At 41.5% G+C, this 15942-nt stretch overlaps 2 protein-coding genes across 2 annotated transcripts; both read right to left on the reverse strand.

The window, feature by feature from the left end:
• Window positions 1–3822: 3822 nt before the first annotated feature.
• On the reverse strand, window positions 3823–8867 carry LOC310859924 (equistatin-like; the record flags this gene model as incomplete). Its single annotated transcript, XM_083766690.1, has 8 exons — window positions 8774–8867; window positions 7077–7201; window positions 6772–6880; window positions 5510–5622; window positions 5197–5299; window positions 4788–4900; window positions 4571–4685; window positions 3823–4013 (listed from the first exon to the last, which is right to left on the reverse strand). Exons 1-8 carry the CDS (start codon window positions 8835–8837, stop codon window positions 3823–3825), a joined length of 933 nt encoding a protein of 310 aa, XP_083622816.1. The 5' UTR covers window positions 8838–8867.
• A 1440-nt stretch (window positions 8868–10307) lies between these two features.
• On the reverse strand, window positions 10308–14011 carry ccl25b (chemokine (C-C motif) ligand 25b). Its single transcript, XM_083767830.1, has 5 exons — window positions 13905–14011; window positions 13324–13413; window positions 11782–11899; window positions 11281–11389; window positions 10308–11018 (listed from the first exon to the last, which is right to left on the reverse strand). The coding sequence occupies exons 2-4, from the start codon at window positions 13385–13387 to the stop codon at window positions 11281–11283; spliced, it is 291 nt and encodes a 96-aa protein (XP_083623956.1). The 5' UTR covers window positions 13388–13413; window positions 13905–14011; the 3' UTR covers window positions 10308–11018.
• Window positions 14012–15942: the final 1931 nt, after the last annotated feature.

Raw genomic sequence — 15942 nt, forward strand, 5'->3', positions numbered from 1 at the left:
TTCATTCAACTAGCTAGCAAAGTGAATCATAATTTTACCTGTTGGTGTGTGTGTATGTGTGTGCATTTCTTCACCTGATGGTGATACTAATAGTATAATAAATCCTATCTATCGGTCTGCCTATCTATACCATAGTTTTACCTGTTTAGGTGTGTATGATCCATTAGCATCACATTCAGGTATGAAGGCTCCAAGTACAGGGTGTCCTTCTGACGTCATGCTCGGAATGCTGTCTCTATGACGCTCACAGTGGGTCCCAGGACGTTCAACTGGACAGGAAACAATTAAAACAAGTTCATCAGAGCGGCCTATTGGCTTATGGTGCCGATACAAGGATTATTGTCTCCAAGTAAAGGCCGAAGGCATGGGGAGAGAGTATGTTTTGTACTCCGCCCGTGTGTCCGTCCGTCCGTGTGTCCGTCTATCTGGCTATCTTATACACACAGCTTTAGGACAATGGAAAGCGGCTCCTCAAACCACCCGTAATGCGAATTCCGTTTGATTAAAGAATGCGCTGAGACCTGGGTTGGAGCTGCCTCGGCTTGACGCATGTTGCAGAACATTCACAGCTCAGAGGTCTCATTCTGTCTAATTAAAAAAAAAAATCATTTAGGAGCTTCAACTATGTGTAAATGGTATCTTGCTTTTGATAGCCAAATTCTATATACCAAATGAAAACTGGAACCAGTGGCGTGCACAGATAGACAGCCGTGTTACAAATGATGTGTACAGTAAGTATTACATGAACCTAATGAGAGCTTGCATGTTCTCCCTGTAAAGAAAATGTTTATATTACTCCTAAACATTTTCTCTAAACATCACCCCAAGGGGCACTTTTTCTAGTTACAAATGTACTGTATGCTTCTGTGAGAGTGTGTGCGCTCAACTGTTAAAGGACCCATTTTCAACTTATCTTCATAATTATAATTGGTCCTCACTAATGCTCAAGATAAAATTCTATACAATTATTTTCTACTCTGCCTGTGTCTCATAGGATCAACTTGAAAACAATGGTTTCCATTATTGCATGCTAACTTTGTAGGAATAGAAAGCCTGCAGTTTCTATTAGCTTGGATTCCCCGTCGATGATGTCACTGGTATGCGGGTTTCTCAACTGTCCACAGCCCTCCTCTGAGACACAGACAGGGTAGACAAAAACGATACAATATTATAAGGAGCATTAGTGAAGACCAATTATATGAAGGTAAATTGGTGAAGTCCTATAAGTATTTCTAAAATGTGTTATATATAATTTTATGTATCATAGTATTATTAATTTAAACACATGGGGTAGCTGTCATCTGCCTTACACAGAAAAGTAAATAAATTGCCAGTTTCTGGCACAACTTCACCTACTCGGAAGGGGCATGGAGAAGGGGAAAAACTGCTTAAACTGCAAAAACACTTGTAATGTATAGAATTGTTAGACCAACACGTTTCAACTTGTGGCCTTCATGTGGCCCTCATCAGAATGATGAAGGTGGGGTTGGTCGGTTGGATCTGGTTGTACTTGATGGCGCTCACTTTCGTTTCTTCTTATGTTCTGATTTGCTCAGGCTGAAACAAAGCTCTCACCTCACCTAAGCTCTGTGGTACCAGACCTTTTGCAGAGGGGCTGCAACCAAAGGCTACGGCTATTTTGGAGGAGTACAGGTGTAGCAATGGACAATAGACTTGGATGTATTAGCCTTTCTGCATCATTGTTAAGGTTTTCTGTGTCATACAGCCACAGGCAGCTTTTCCAGAAAGTACATGGCATGTGAAATGCCAGTGAAAATGCCAGTGAATAATAGAAGGTGCTTGAATAACCACACAGCATGCCACACTCTACACTCTCATACTACAGTAAGATGCATAGAAAGGAGGCAGCCAAACAGCCCTCATGGCTGTTGACAAATGATACATCTTTAGTTTTCTCTCTCTTTTTTGTCTTTTACAAACCAATGAGAAGAGATAAACCATGGAAAGTTAACCTGCCTTGAAGGCCAAGAGTGAACAAAATCCTCTTTTGTTAAATTCTCTGACAAGCACATGAGCCATTAAAAGAGGCTACTGGAGTGTTGCACAGAACACTTAACAAGATAATGAAAAGAAAGTTTGATACAAGAGGCCACAGGAAGCTTTTCAAGATAGTAAATGGGGCATGCAATGCTAGCAATGACATCATGGGTGGATAATTGAAAGTGCCACTCTGCCATTCAACTAAAACATTATGTTTTGGGTTGGTTGCACAGCAACACTGGCTCCCCATTAAGGTCCAATCACCACAGGACATATTTGGTTTGTCGTAAATAGAATTTTACAACTCAAAGGAATTGTTTTTCTTTTGATGCAAAATGAGAATTTTCCAAATTAACCTATTTCCTATCTTTTTTTGTAAGTTGAAGATGCTTTTCCACAGCCGTGTTACAAATGATGTATACAGTAAGTATTACATGAACCTAATGAGAGCTTGCATGTTCTCCCTGTAAAGAAAAGCAAGACCTACGCTGTAAAGACTATCATTAGTTTGGGCGGAAGTTGCAGGATTTTAGCGGAAGTATTGCCCAAGGAAATGACGTTGATGCTTTACAAATCAGTGTTGTGATTGGTCGGGAAAATATCGTACCCGGGGGAAATACATCTGACGGATGTTCCGGAGGATACATCCGCCGATAGCTTCTCTGCCTTACGTTGTGACCAGGCTTTTCTTTTCGCAGATAAGTAAGCCTGGGACCGAGGCTACCTGTCAGGTGAAAAGAAACGGCTTGAACTCCTCATGCATTGAATGAAGCATGAGGTCAGTCCGATGCTCTCCCCAAGTATGCATGTGGAGAAACCTTTTTCAGAAAGTTATATCTTCCAGGACAAATATGTTCCCTATTTTCGCATTCTCACCTGCATTGTCACAGTCTATGATGGCGGTACCACCAGGTGGTGTCCTGGTTCCAAGTCTCTCTTTTCCTAGACTGTTCACACACCAGCAATGTCCAAAATGGCACTGCAATACACAACATAGAAACTAGATAGGGCATGTCCAGTTGAGTAAAAACCTCTACCAGGAAGCATGTCCCTATAATAAAACATGCACCACTGGTTCTCAAACTGGGTTCCAGGGACCCCAGAGATCCTTCAGGAACACTGTAACCCTATTTTATACTGGGGCTATTTGAAAATGTCCAATATAAGCTCTCAGCATGTAGATCTTATTTTTTTTTTAAATATCATTTTTTTTTATATTAAGGTGTGTGTGTGTGTGTGTGTGTGTGTGTGTGTGTGTGTGTGTGTGTGTGTGTGTGTGTGTGTGTGTGTGTGTGTGTGCGTGTGTGTGCGTGTGCGTGTGTGTGTGTGTGTGTGCGTGCGTGCGTGCGTGTGTGTGTGTGTGTGTGTGTGTGCACTCTGTCCCCACACCACTAATATATAATAGTGGTATGTTGTACTGTATATTGGGGTAAATTGGACTGTAAAAATAATGTACTATTATGTGCAGTTTGTGCACCTGTGCGCATATAATAGATACGCAGTCTGTAGGCCTATTCTGTTTGCAGTTTTGGTGCATCATCTCTGTCTCTCTCTGACTCTCTGATGAATTGGAAAACAACTGTAGTCTTGGATTACGCATACTAAATCACTGGTAGTAGATCCCATATTGTACAGTATGTGTGATTGGCTATATGGCCATAGCATGGAGGGGCAGTTAATCCAGAAAATTATATAATTTAGTTCCTTGGCATGCTGGCAGTATGCACAAGAAATATGATATTTTTCGGTCAACTAGTTTGTGAGATTTGTTGCAGTCAGTTTAACAGTCAGACGGGTGAATACAATAATCTCTGCTTTTCTTCACCTGATGGTGAAACAATATCTCCTCTGTCTATCGGTCTGCCTATCTATAAACCATAGTTTTACCTGTTTAGGTGTGTATGTTCCATTAGCGTCACATTCAGGTATGAAGGCTCCAAGTAGAGGGTGACCTTCTGACGTCAAGCTCGGAATGCTGTCTCTATGACGCTCACAGTGGGTCTTATTACGCTCTGGTTCATCTGGACAGGAAATCATTAAACACATCATTCAGAGCCTAAGGACCTCTGGAGGCCAAGCAGTCGTTTACACTAGTCCGGGAAGCGCACCCCCTGCCACTCCGCCTCCCCGTGTCTAATTCCATTACAATTGCAATATCTATCTCTATTTTTTCAAAGATAAATAGAAATATACTGTGTAGCGAATATTAGAGCCTCCCCCCCTATAGGCAACATGCACCTTATTCCATTAAAATAGCAATATATTATTTATCTTGTTGTTGTTGTTGTTTTTCATTCTTCAAAGATAAATGCTGCTACTGTGTAGCTAATGTTAGAGGCTATAACCCCCCAATGTTACAGCACAATAGGCAACAACATGCACAAATGCGCTCTGTGTAATAATTACAAAATGGTGATATCTGATTTTTATAAACACGAGCGTCGTGTTATTTTCATTCCATTAATTCATATTCTTCTCTGGTGTTGCCCGTGCATGTTTTTTGACGTGTGCGGAGTCTGTGGGGTGTGTGTGTGTGTGTGTGTGTGTGTAGGTATTAATTCCACCTCACCTGCTTTTTCACAGTCTTTTCCTTCTAGTTGTGGCATACTAGGTGGTCTCCTGGTTCCCAATCTCTCCTTTCCTAGACTGTTCACACACCAGCAATGACCAGTGGAGCCATGGCACTGCAATACCCAATAGAGAAATTGTATAATACTATTACATACGTCTGTCTGTCTGTCTGTCTGTCTGTCTGTCTGTCTATTTATTCTAATCCATAGTTTTACCTGTCGAGGTGTGTACTCTCCTTTAGCATCACATTGAGGATTGAAGGATCCAGGCATAACTGGAGTATTGTCTCTATGATGCTCACAGAGGGTCTTAAGACGCTCTGGTTCAACTGGAGAGGATTAACAAGCATGTTAACTCTACAGCAGGGCATTCTCTTTAATAAATAATATAACTGATACACTACAGGACCCTATCACTACTAAATGCAGAGATGTTTTTCTATAAAGTCTTGGCTTTGTACTTTCAAGGGTATCTCTTTCCCTCCTGAATTTATAGAACATTTTAAGAAAGACTCACTCCTTCTAGTTATGGCTTTTTCAAGACAACGTTGCCAGTTTCGGCTAGGAAATATAGTTTAGGTAAATGTCAGGTAATTATGCTGAGGGCTAAAAACGACATTCTCACCTATTTGACAGCCTGTGCGTGGTGTACCAGGTCCTGTCCTGGTTCCCAATAACTCCTTCCCTAGACCACTCACACACCAGCAATGTCCAGTGGAGCCATGGCACTGCAATACACAACATTGAAATACTATGATATAATATAACTTATCCATCCATCCATCTCTAAATCATAGCTGTCTTCGCCAGGCAGAAGGTGTGGCAAAGACTATGTTTTGCACCTTGTCCGTCTGTGTGTCCACCTGTGTGTCTGCCAAGTGAAAACATATGCTCTGCCTTCTATAGCGCCACCAGGAGGCAGATTTTTGTAGTTTTACCTGTAGAGGTTTGTACTCTCCATTAGCATCACATTGAGGTACAAAGGAACCAGGCATAACTGGAGTATTGTCTCTATGATGCTGACAATGGGTCTTCGGAGTCACTGGATCATCTGGAGAGGAATGGATTAACAAGAGAATAGAATTGATTAGTAATGATTCACTTAAAATTCCCATATTCAGTTATAAACGAGCCATTTCATGTGCAATGTACAAGGTACTAATTGGACCATATCAACCTATGTTTATTTGTAGACTATAACACATTTCAACAACAAGTCAATTCAATGTGCTTTTATACAAAACATAATGCAAAAGAATCCCACTATAAAAGCACATCCACTACTTTAGTAGTGCACAAGCTCTAACCTTTGTAGATTACTGCCATTACCGTCGCCAGTTCTGGCTGTCAGGCTGCTGTGCCATCCTGTTCCGTTTACAGTCCTGCTCTTACTTACTTACTTACCCCTACTGCCCAACAAGCAATCTCCAGGCATCTCTGTCTTGAGCTGTTCTCTCCAGTTGGTTCCAGGTCATCTTCATGGTCTTGATGTCTGCCTCCAGGTCTCTGCGCCAGGTGTTTCTTAGGCGTTTCCGCTTGTCCTGTGGGTTCCATGTTAGGTCTTATGATGGTACTTTCGTAGGGTGTGACCCATCCATCGTCATCTGTGTTTCCTTATTTCTTCTTCTGCCGGAAGCCAATTGTTCTCTGCCAGAGTTCATTGTTACTTATGCTGTCTGGCCATCGGATGTGGAGGATCTTCCGCAGGCAGCTGTTAATGAAGACCTGCACTTTCTTGAAGGTGGCAGCTGTAGTTCTCCTTGTTTCTGCTCCTTATAGGAGGACCGCTTTGATGTTGGTGTTGAAGAACCTAACTTTGGTGTTGGGAGTCATGCAGCTCTTTGGAATTGGATGAATAATGCACAGGCTTTACGGATTCGAGCTTTATGTGATTGCATTGGTGTTGGCTGTGTTGGTCTTGCGGATAGGGACATATGTCTTTTTCCATCACCCCATAGACAACATTAAGTTCAACCATTCCCCCAAAATTGCTCTTTTTGTATAATGTTTATGTTTTGTCCATATTGAATAAACATTAATGTATATTTTGCCAACATTAGCTTTGATTTGATCACAACGGCATTGTGATTTTCAAAAGTTTGTAGGTCTGGCTATGCTGCATCCACCCAAAGTCTACATCATCTTACCTAAGTAGCCTATATAAATCTCCTCAAGATATTAAAGAAACAAACATTCTCACCTGCAGGGTTGTTGCAGTCTTTAGGTGGTGTACCAGGTGATGTCCTGGTTCCTGCTTTCTCCTGTCCCAGACTGTCCACACACCAACAATGTCCAGTGGAGCCGTGGCACTGCGATACACACACCAAATAACATGAACACATTGTATAACTCCATAGAGCACAGGACTTCGGTAGAGATTTCACCGTCTGTCTGCTCCACTGTAGTGCTGACATAATGAAGTGAGTGACATTATTCCAAAATTCTCGCCTTTAAGGCGTCTTACTGGTATTTTATACTAGCTAGCAAAATTAACCAGACTTTTACCTGTTGACGTGCGTATGTTCCTTCAGCATCACATTGAGGTATGAAGGCTCCAATACGATGACCTTCTGGAGTGCTGGTCGGAATGCTGTTTCTATGACGCTCACAGTGGGTCTTAGGACGTTCAACTGGACAGGAAACAATTAAAAGACTTTGATCAGAGTCCATTGGCTTATAGAGCGTATACAAAGGTTATTAGTTATTACTAATGTACAGTATATTTTCAGCTAAACATATTGTTCAAGAAATCACTGTGGTAGGGTTGCAGTCCATAGCACTGTTGCCTCACAGTTAGAAGGTCCAGGGTTTGATTCCCACTGGAGAAGCTGTGGGCATGTTCTCTCCTCTGTGTCATCAGCGCACATACCCTAGGTGGGGTTGGCGAAAGGGCCTTTCTGTGTGGAGTTTGCATGTTCTCCCTGTGTCCCCTTGGCCTATGAATAAACAAGCAGTAATCTATGGTCTCTCTATCCAGGCGCTGCCGCTACGTGCTACCATGGACACTCCCCGGCCCCTGTCGGGTGATAAGAGGAGGCCTGCTCATTGAAGGAAGCATGAGCTCAGTTCGGGCCGGGCTCTCCCCAGGTTGGCACCCAGGATTACAGCATAGGTTAGGCACCGCTCCAAAACATCTGCCTTAGTTGACACCAGCAGTAGTCACATGCATCCACGATCCCACAATCTTAAAGGTATATTCAGTGATTTCACTCAAAAAACCTTAGGTTTTGTTTTTGGCCTGGGACCCAGCCTTTCGTCCAATCATGATAGAGAGTCAAAAACGAAACCTAAGGTTTTTTGACCCCCAGGGGTTAACTGGGGACAGGGAGGAACTCCTTATATGGTCAGCACACTCTATAGTAGAGAGGATTATCACAACAAAACAAAAAAATAAGTGATATTTGAATTAAGTGAAATCACTGAATATACCTTTAATCAATCGCCCTGACGATCTGCTGTGGAGCGAATTAAAACACGATTCGCTAAATATCAGGCTTGTATTTTGTTTTAATAATATTAATTTGCTGTTCATATCAGGGACATTTTCCCATTGTATTTTCAAAATAAATATGCCACGTTTTAGGCTCAATTGGATCACTGTGCATTGCCTCATAACTGGACTGAACAATAGAATTGCACAACAAGCACAAGGTCTCATTCTCTGCTGAGTTTAAAACATTAAATGTCTCACTCTTCTTTAGAATTATTTCACATTTTGAGACAAAGATTGACAGAATTCAGACCACCATAACCAACTGCTATACAACAACAAAATGCTTTTGCAAAAGGTTGAAATTGTTTTTAATTGATGAAAAGTTGGGTGAGGATCCGCAAGCCGCAGGCACGGCATCGGAGAACATTATGCCAACACAGTGCAGTATTACACACATTCTGGAGTTCACTTAATTACATACTGTAAAGTCACTATACAGGCATTTCAGAGCATATAAGAGTCTCTGGAGCATACAAGAGTTATTCCTAATGCATGTCTCTGCATTTGTCCGATCGACTACCTATCCCAAACCCTCACCCTAACCATAACCGCGAGCACGGGGCAGCACACCTAAACCTAACCCCCAACGCTATCCCGAGTCGGACCAATGCTCCTTCGAACCAATGATATGTCTGACCAAAGTATGCTCCCCATGTCTCTGATGTGAACTTTCTCCAGGTATAATGTGGTCTGTTAAAAGCCTACCTACCTTGTGCCAGGCTCAGGTACATGCAGGCAAGCAGCAGTAAGAAGAACATAAGTCGGAACTTCATGCCTAGTGGTTAGTTGGTGCTGCTTTCTGATCAACTACGTACAGAAAAAACAAACCCTCTCCACTTTTATAGAGTAAGGTAGCCTACTGTAGTGTACACTCAGAACAAACACTTGCCTCCCACAGTGAGCAGCTGTTTCAACTTAACAGTGCAGGGTTCAAAGATTGTTTGATGTTAGGCAACTGAACTTTCGGTAAATTAAAGAACAGAACTAAAACTAAACAAAATGCTTGGACAAACCAAGGTTAAGAAAACACAGCCGACAAATGACATTGTTACATAACGTTTTTTTTTCCCCTTTATTTACCCAGGGTAGTAGCTGAGCACATGTAAGTGCTCATTTTCAGCAACACGATGTGCTCCAGGGCACTTCAGGGCGCTAACCCTTAGGCCACCGCCAACGTGATGATAAAGTGTGGCATGGTGGTTTAAGTTTATGAAAACGTATACAAACAACAAACCTTTGGAAGTTACACAATCCACTAGGCCCATACCCTATTCACCTTTTTCCTAGGCTATGTGTGCTCCAGTTCCTGTCGATTTCATTGGATATCATTATATTCTCCCCCTGTCCCCTATAGGCCCTAGCCTACCATATTAGGTAGGCTACCCTCACAAAAAACAAACATGCTGTAATCCTGGTGTCTATGCTCCCCCCTGGCCAACCGGGGTGCCTGATGGAGGGGAAAGGAACTGGTTGAAATAACGTGCCCCCCCCCCCCCCCCCTGTCAGGTGAAAAGTAGCGGCTTGGACTCCTCTTGCATTGAAGGAAGCATGAGGTCAGTCTGTTTCTCTGCAGGTTGGCAGAGGGAGTGTAGCGCCCAGGCTTACATTAGACAATCTACACTGGGTAAAAATAATGGGTTACTGTCTGTCTGTCTGTCTGTCTGTCTGTCTGTCTACCCTGTAATTTGTTGACTATAGAGTCCATGCCTCTGACTCTGATCAGGTCAGGGTGCTGTGGTTCCAATTTAACAGCAATCAGTTTGGCCAGATGAAGAGCCTTGGCCTGAAACGTCCTCAATTAATTATATTGGAGCAGATGAGTGCACGTTTTTTCTTCTTTTTTGCGTCTATTTCTCCTTTCTGAGAGAGAAGACCAACCGACTTTGTCATAGAGTAGTAATAAATCTAAGTGATAAACTGTGGCTACGGATACAAGAGTAGTAGGGGAAGCATTTCTATAAATGACATCACTATAAGCTAAACTGCTTCAACAATCCTTTTCTGTAGATCATTGTTTCTGTTAATTGTGCAGTGAACTGTGACAATCTGGTTGTGTTCATGAATTTGAAAAAGGATAATCTCATTGTAGAAGAGCGTAAACTTGACTGTTGCGTAATCCAATGGCTGTACTTTGTTTGCTTATCATATTAACTGTTCAAGCTCAAACCAAATGGAAGGCATATTGTGAAACACTCTAGGGTCATTTAATGTCTATACTTGACAAAGAATTCAATAAAAGAGCATTTTGTTCACACTTGTCCTTTATTGGATAAATGAATGTTAACTACCGGTACACATAGCAATACATGCTCATACAAAAATATATGGATCTGTTGTATAAAAAAAACTCTTAGCCCGATCTCCATCCAATCAGGACATACGATTCACACCCCTACACACAAAGCAATACAATGAAAAGCTGCCAAGTAGAGGCTCATTCCTAGCAGATGGAAATTTAGTAAATTCAAAAACTCAACAGTAGCATAAAAATATATATTGCTTGTAATATATTGACCTCCAAAGAACATCCACTTGAAAATCACTTATAGTTATATTTGACAAGCAACATTCAACGGAGTGTAAATTTGATTTACACGTGTGCCTTAGAACTGAAGATAACACACCCTTTTCTGTGCCTTTTTTTGTTAGGACATAATGGACCCGAGGAAGAGTAGCTGCTGCATAAGATAACGTGGATCCAAATAAACAATAATAAACCTAATTTGTGTTATTTCTATACAAATATTTACACATTCCATCTACACTGAACCAATCAGCCTATTTTCCTACATGTTAATGGTGTGTTGCAGTGACCTATTGACATGATTTATGTTCTTCTTCAGCAACAGGAAATACCAATTCCCAAGAACTTGTCCATGTGGGAAAGGGTATACCGTATATAACAACATGGACAAGAACATGATACTCTCCTCTGTCACAATTTTCTTGGGGGTCTGTAAAAGAAAACAAAAAGGTTAGCGATGAACATTTGAGAATTATGTGCATTTCAGAATATAAGTAACTAATGAACTAACGAATGATTATGCAACTAGTGTGCCTATGAGAAGAAAGTCCAAAAACTACATGATCCATTTTGTCGTATAGCGGCCTATGGCACAGATGGCACTGTGTGTGTGTGTGTGTGTGTGTGTGTGTGTGTGTGTGTGTGTGTGTGTGTGTGTGTGTGTGTGTGTGTGTGTGTGTGTGTGTAACTACCTAAATTCGATTGCGCACTACGTCTATCACAGTCTGCACCCATGGGAGGTCGGGATTGGCACAGATTGTGCGTGGATTCCCCTTTGCATCCTTCTTCTTCATCTCAAACCTAAAGATATATTCATAACATCATTAACAAAGATCAAGTTATTAGTCACTGCCATATATTAGATAACAAACATTCTTAACTCAGATCTGCTTTTTTAAGTTTGAGAAAAAGTTTTTAACTTTATCATTTCACAAAAATGATGTGACCATAGCTTTAATACTAGCCAATTGCCATTATTAACACATCAGACAATATCAGCACGTTTTGTATGCCTCAGGGATTAGTTATTCCAAATGTTTTACACTTTAGTAAACAAGATCTATTTCCAATGTGCATGAGTACAAATTTGACAATTCATGTGGTGTTTGGATGAGAGGAAACAGAAACTCTCCCAGAGTGGCCAAAGGTGAACCAACACATTTGAAAGTGAGTGAACTGATGTTTAAACTCACACAACAGCTCTGATGTTGCATGCGCCATCGGTTTCCTGCATCCTAAAGTTCACCACATTCTTCCTCACATTCTTTTTCATCGCCTTAACATGGCCCAGGCAGCAATTGTTATAGGAACCTGCAGAGACATAATTAGGAAACAGTTTGTTTATACTGTGAACATCCACATTTCAGCTCACCATGATAATTCTGAATCATATTCCCTCTGTTCCCACAACCTGCACCAATTACTTATATTACATTTAAAGTACTATTAGCTAAGAACATGTATTTGACTAGACTAGATTGTTATCTTAACAGTAGCCTATTTTTTTTTTTTTTTTTTAAGATATTTTTTTGTGGCTTACGCCTTTTATTGATTTTTGAAGGGACAGACAGTAGGCTGACAGGAAACGGGAGAGAGATGGGGGGATGACATGCAGTAAGGGCCGTGTCGGGTCCGGGAGTCGAACCCGCGGCACACTGCGACTGGATTACCAGTCTGGTGCCCAGACCGTTACGCTACGGCCTGGGCCAACAGTAGCCTATTATTAAACAAGAAGTGAGAGAGGCAGTACACAGATCAGGGTGCTAACGCTTTGATATTTCTGAAATGTGTGACCTCCCCCCTCTCAGGACTGCGGACACACTCCCAATTTATCAATGCAGTCTTTAAATGCACCTCTTCAATCTTCACCATACCCCCTAGCACTCCTAGCTGTTATCCCTTCTAAAAATATGTGTTACTTATTCACATTATGTTACGCAATTTAGATAGACCTTAAATGCTAAGAATGTTATTTAGATAGCATATTTATTTTTAGGTTTAGTGTTTGATAGCATAATACCATGATGTTTGTTGACTAGGGTTCTTGCTTTACTCTACACTTGTAAGTTGTTCTGGATAAGAGCATCTAAATGCCAACATTGTAAATTGTAATGTGTTATATCTCATTATTGCTTGTTGTAAGTAATTATCTAAGCACATGGTGGGTATCTTTTTCATATGCCAAACATGATTGAAAACATAATAACTATGGTTTACATTACATTTTTCATGAACTAGGCTACTGTACAAGTCTAGACACATATCACATCAGTTTGGAGTCCTGTGGTTAATAGTTTTGAACAGCCAAATTCACCTAGTTTAGCAGAGTTGCAACATAAAAGGTACATACCGCTAACAAAAACCTACACTGTTTCAGCTAATAGAGCACAACAAACTTATACTGCATATTAGTTTTACACACACTGATTTTATCAAATCAAAACTTTTCTTCCAAAAATGATATACTGTAAAAATTATCAAACGCTAAATTTGCTCTCACAGTGATAACACCAGATTAAAACAGATAATTGTACTTTATAAACAATACTGTTAATTACGTTAACAATAACACATTTGTATCCATTATAGGGATATAATGCTTCAATGTCCACATAGTAAATACCAGAACAATACAGGTCTTCGGTAAATCAGTACAAAGTCACTTTAAAGTATATTATTACTAATGCATGACTATAGCTCCAGGTAAAATGTCGTCTATAATGTAGCCTACCTACCTTGTGCCAAGCTCAGGTACATGCAGGCCAGGACAATTAATAAGAACAGAAGTTGGGACTTCATGGCTGTTGGTGCTGCTTTCTGATCAACTACAGAAAAAAGAAATAATAATAATGATAATTAAAAAATGCTGATTAATGCACAAAACAGAACAAAGTAGAATATTGTGAGTGCTCTCTCCTCTTCTCTCTCTTTTATAATACAGGCTGTTTCCGGTATATTTCCCAGAAGTCCCCTCCCTTTGCACTTTTGTAGAGGAAAGTGCCATGCATGACCCTTGTCAAACACTCTTGTTTTCAAGCAGTGCATGTGCAGCTGCTGTTTCAACTTATTAACACAACATTGACGTTATTTAGCAAGGGGTCTGAGGACTATTTGATGCCAATTCAATTTCTGGTAAAAGAACTGGAAAAACAAATCACAAATCCCTCTCTTGGGTCAGCTGCAAAAGACTGTTTCAATCAAAACGTCACAAAAGTAAACAAATTGCTTGCAAAATCAAGGTTAAGTAAACAAGACAGAAACACTAATGACATTGCTAAATAAATATGCAGAACTTTGTACATGTACATTTACTCACATTCTGTATTTCACAAGATGTTCCAGCAGTAGGCCTACAGCTTTCAGTTTACAGTCTTTCTTGTGGCTCTCTATTCTTATAGTGTGAAGCCTGGCCCCCATCATCCACTCCTCCTTTCTACAGACTCACATTTCGCAATACTGGGAAGAGGTGTAATTCGATCAGTGAACCGCACACGAATGACTGTTTATCTTGGTACACTTCAAGCGAGAGATATGATGATGATTGACAAACTGCACATACTGTAAACTGTGGATCTTGCCCACACTAGCATGTTTTTGCTGCTTGTACACATACAGTAGGCTACAAGCAGCAGTGACAAATAAACCCTTGTGACTCTTCTTGATTCTTGGGGGCAATCGTCCAACCCCCCACACACACACACGCACGCACGCACGCATGCACGCACTCACACACACACACACACACACACACACACACACACACACACACACACACACACACACACACACACACACACACACCACACAGCCCCTATCCTCAGCCCCCTTCCCTCTCTAGTCAACTCCCAATTCCAGACTTTTCTATCCATCAATGGATTTGAAATAAACAAATAATGTTATCTTTCAGTCATAGAGATGGGGGGAGTATACAGAGGTAGATATGTCGGGCCTGAGACACATTTTCTTCCCTGTGTTTGTTGTTTCTCCACTTCAGTTTGTTTTTTCTGTGTTCTGTTTCTTATCTTAATTCTGGGAATGAGGTACTGGCTTGTTTTTGTTTAGGTAAATGCTACGTATAGCGTGTGAGGTTAGTTCAGTCAGGTATACTGGAGAGGTTACACGCTGCGTTCATGGGTGCATACGGATGCTTATTACAATGGTACTACACATGACCAATACAAATAAATAATAAATTAAGGTGGGTCGGCCGGCCGAAATGGTATAACTCTGTCATTTATCTACCGTTTTGGACGGGGGTGGGCTCATTTGAATCGTGTCGCCCCCCTGGGGGCGTCTTTGGGGGTCTCAAGGTTCGGGGACCCCCAAATGGTAACTCTGTCATTCCTCTACCATTTTGGACGGGGGTGGGCTCATTTGAATTGTGTGAATCGGGAAATAGCTTGGTTAAATGTCCCGTCCAAAACGGTAGAGGAATGACAGAGTTACCATTTGGGGGTCCCCGAACCTTGAGACCCCCAAAGACGCCCCCAGGGACGCGACACGATTCAAATGAGCCCACCCCCGTCCAAAACGCAGAGGAATGACAGAGTTACCATTTGGGGGTCCCTGGGGGTCCCCGAACCTTGAGACCCCCAAAGACGCCCCCAGGGGGGCGATACGATTCAAATGAGCCCACCCCCGTCCAAAACGGTAGAGGAATGACAGAGTTACCATTTCGGTACAAAAAAGAGGCCGACCCGACCTATCGCACCGGCCGGCCCATCAGCCGGTACCAAAACAAAAAAATATTTTTTATTTTTTTCGGCCGGCCGACCCACACACGGACCGGCCGACCCATCGCACCGGCCGACGGGCAGGCCGGTACAAATGGATTCTGCCCTCCCTCAGTGTGTTCATGATTTCACATGACTTTTTCCTGATTAAACTGCTAACTTATTTGTGGGGACAAAATTCCATGTAATCTTGTAATAGCTACACACTAATACTGATGAACACAGAGAATATCAAGGTTATTGAAGAAACTAAATGACAGTACAAGGACAGGATGTCTGCTGCTGTCTGATTGTGAAAAACATGCAACTTCCTAGTTGAACAAAAACAGACAAAACTTCACTGGACTACCTGTTCCTCAATGCATGCCATGGTAGGTTCAGATTCTGTCCCTCAATTTGACTCACGGATGAGAGAGCTGGTCAGCATTTTACATGTGGAAAGACTGAGGTTGAGAACTGTATGGAAGCCTGGTAAAAGTCTCTGGAAATATTGGGCATTATTTTTGCTGCACCTGAGAACTTGATTGATTGTTGCAAATGAGCAGTTGTTGAGTGGTGTGAAGTCATTTCAGATGTTTGTATTCCCCTAACGTTTTCTTCTGATTGTTTCAATGTTGCTGT

Source organism: Protomyctophum parallelum (assembly GCF_964188405.1).
Source record: "Protomyctophum parallelum genome assembly, chromosome: 6".
Classification (NCBI taxonomy): Eukaryota; Metazoa; Chordata; class Actinopteri; order Myctophiformes; family Myctophidae; genus Protomyctophum; species Protomyctophum parallelum.

Coding starts and splice junctions, on each gene's coding strand:
- ccl25b (XM_083767830.1), bottom strand. CDS start 13,387: ATGAAGTCCCAACTTCTGTTCTTATTAATTGTCCTGGCCTGCATGTAC. Junction 11,900..13,323: donor GTACCTGAGCTTGGCACAAG/GTAGGTAGGCTA, acceptor ATGTCTCTGCAG/GTTCCTATAACAATTGCTGC. Junction 11,390..11,781: donor TGCAACATCAGAGCTGTTGT/GTGAGTTTAAAC, acceptor ATATATCTTTAG/GTTTGAGATGAAGAAGAAGG.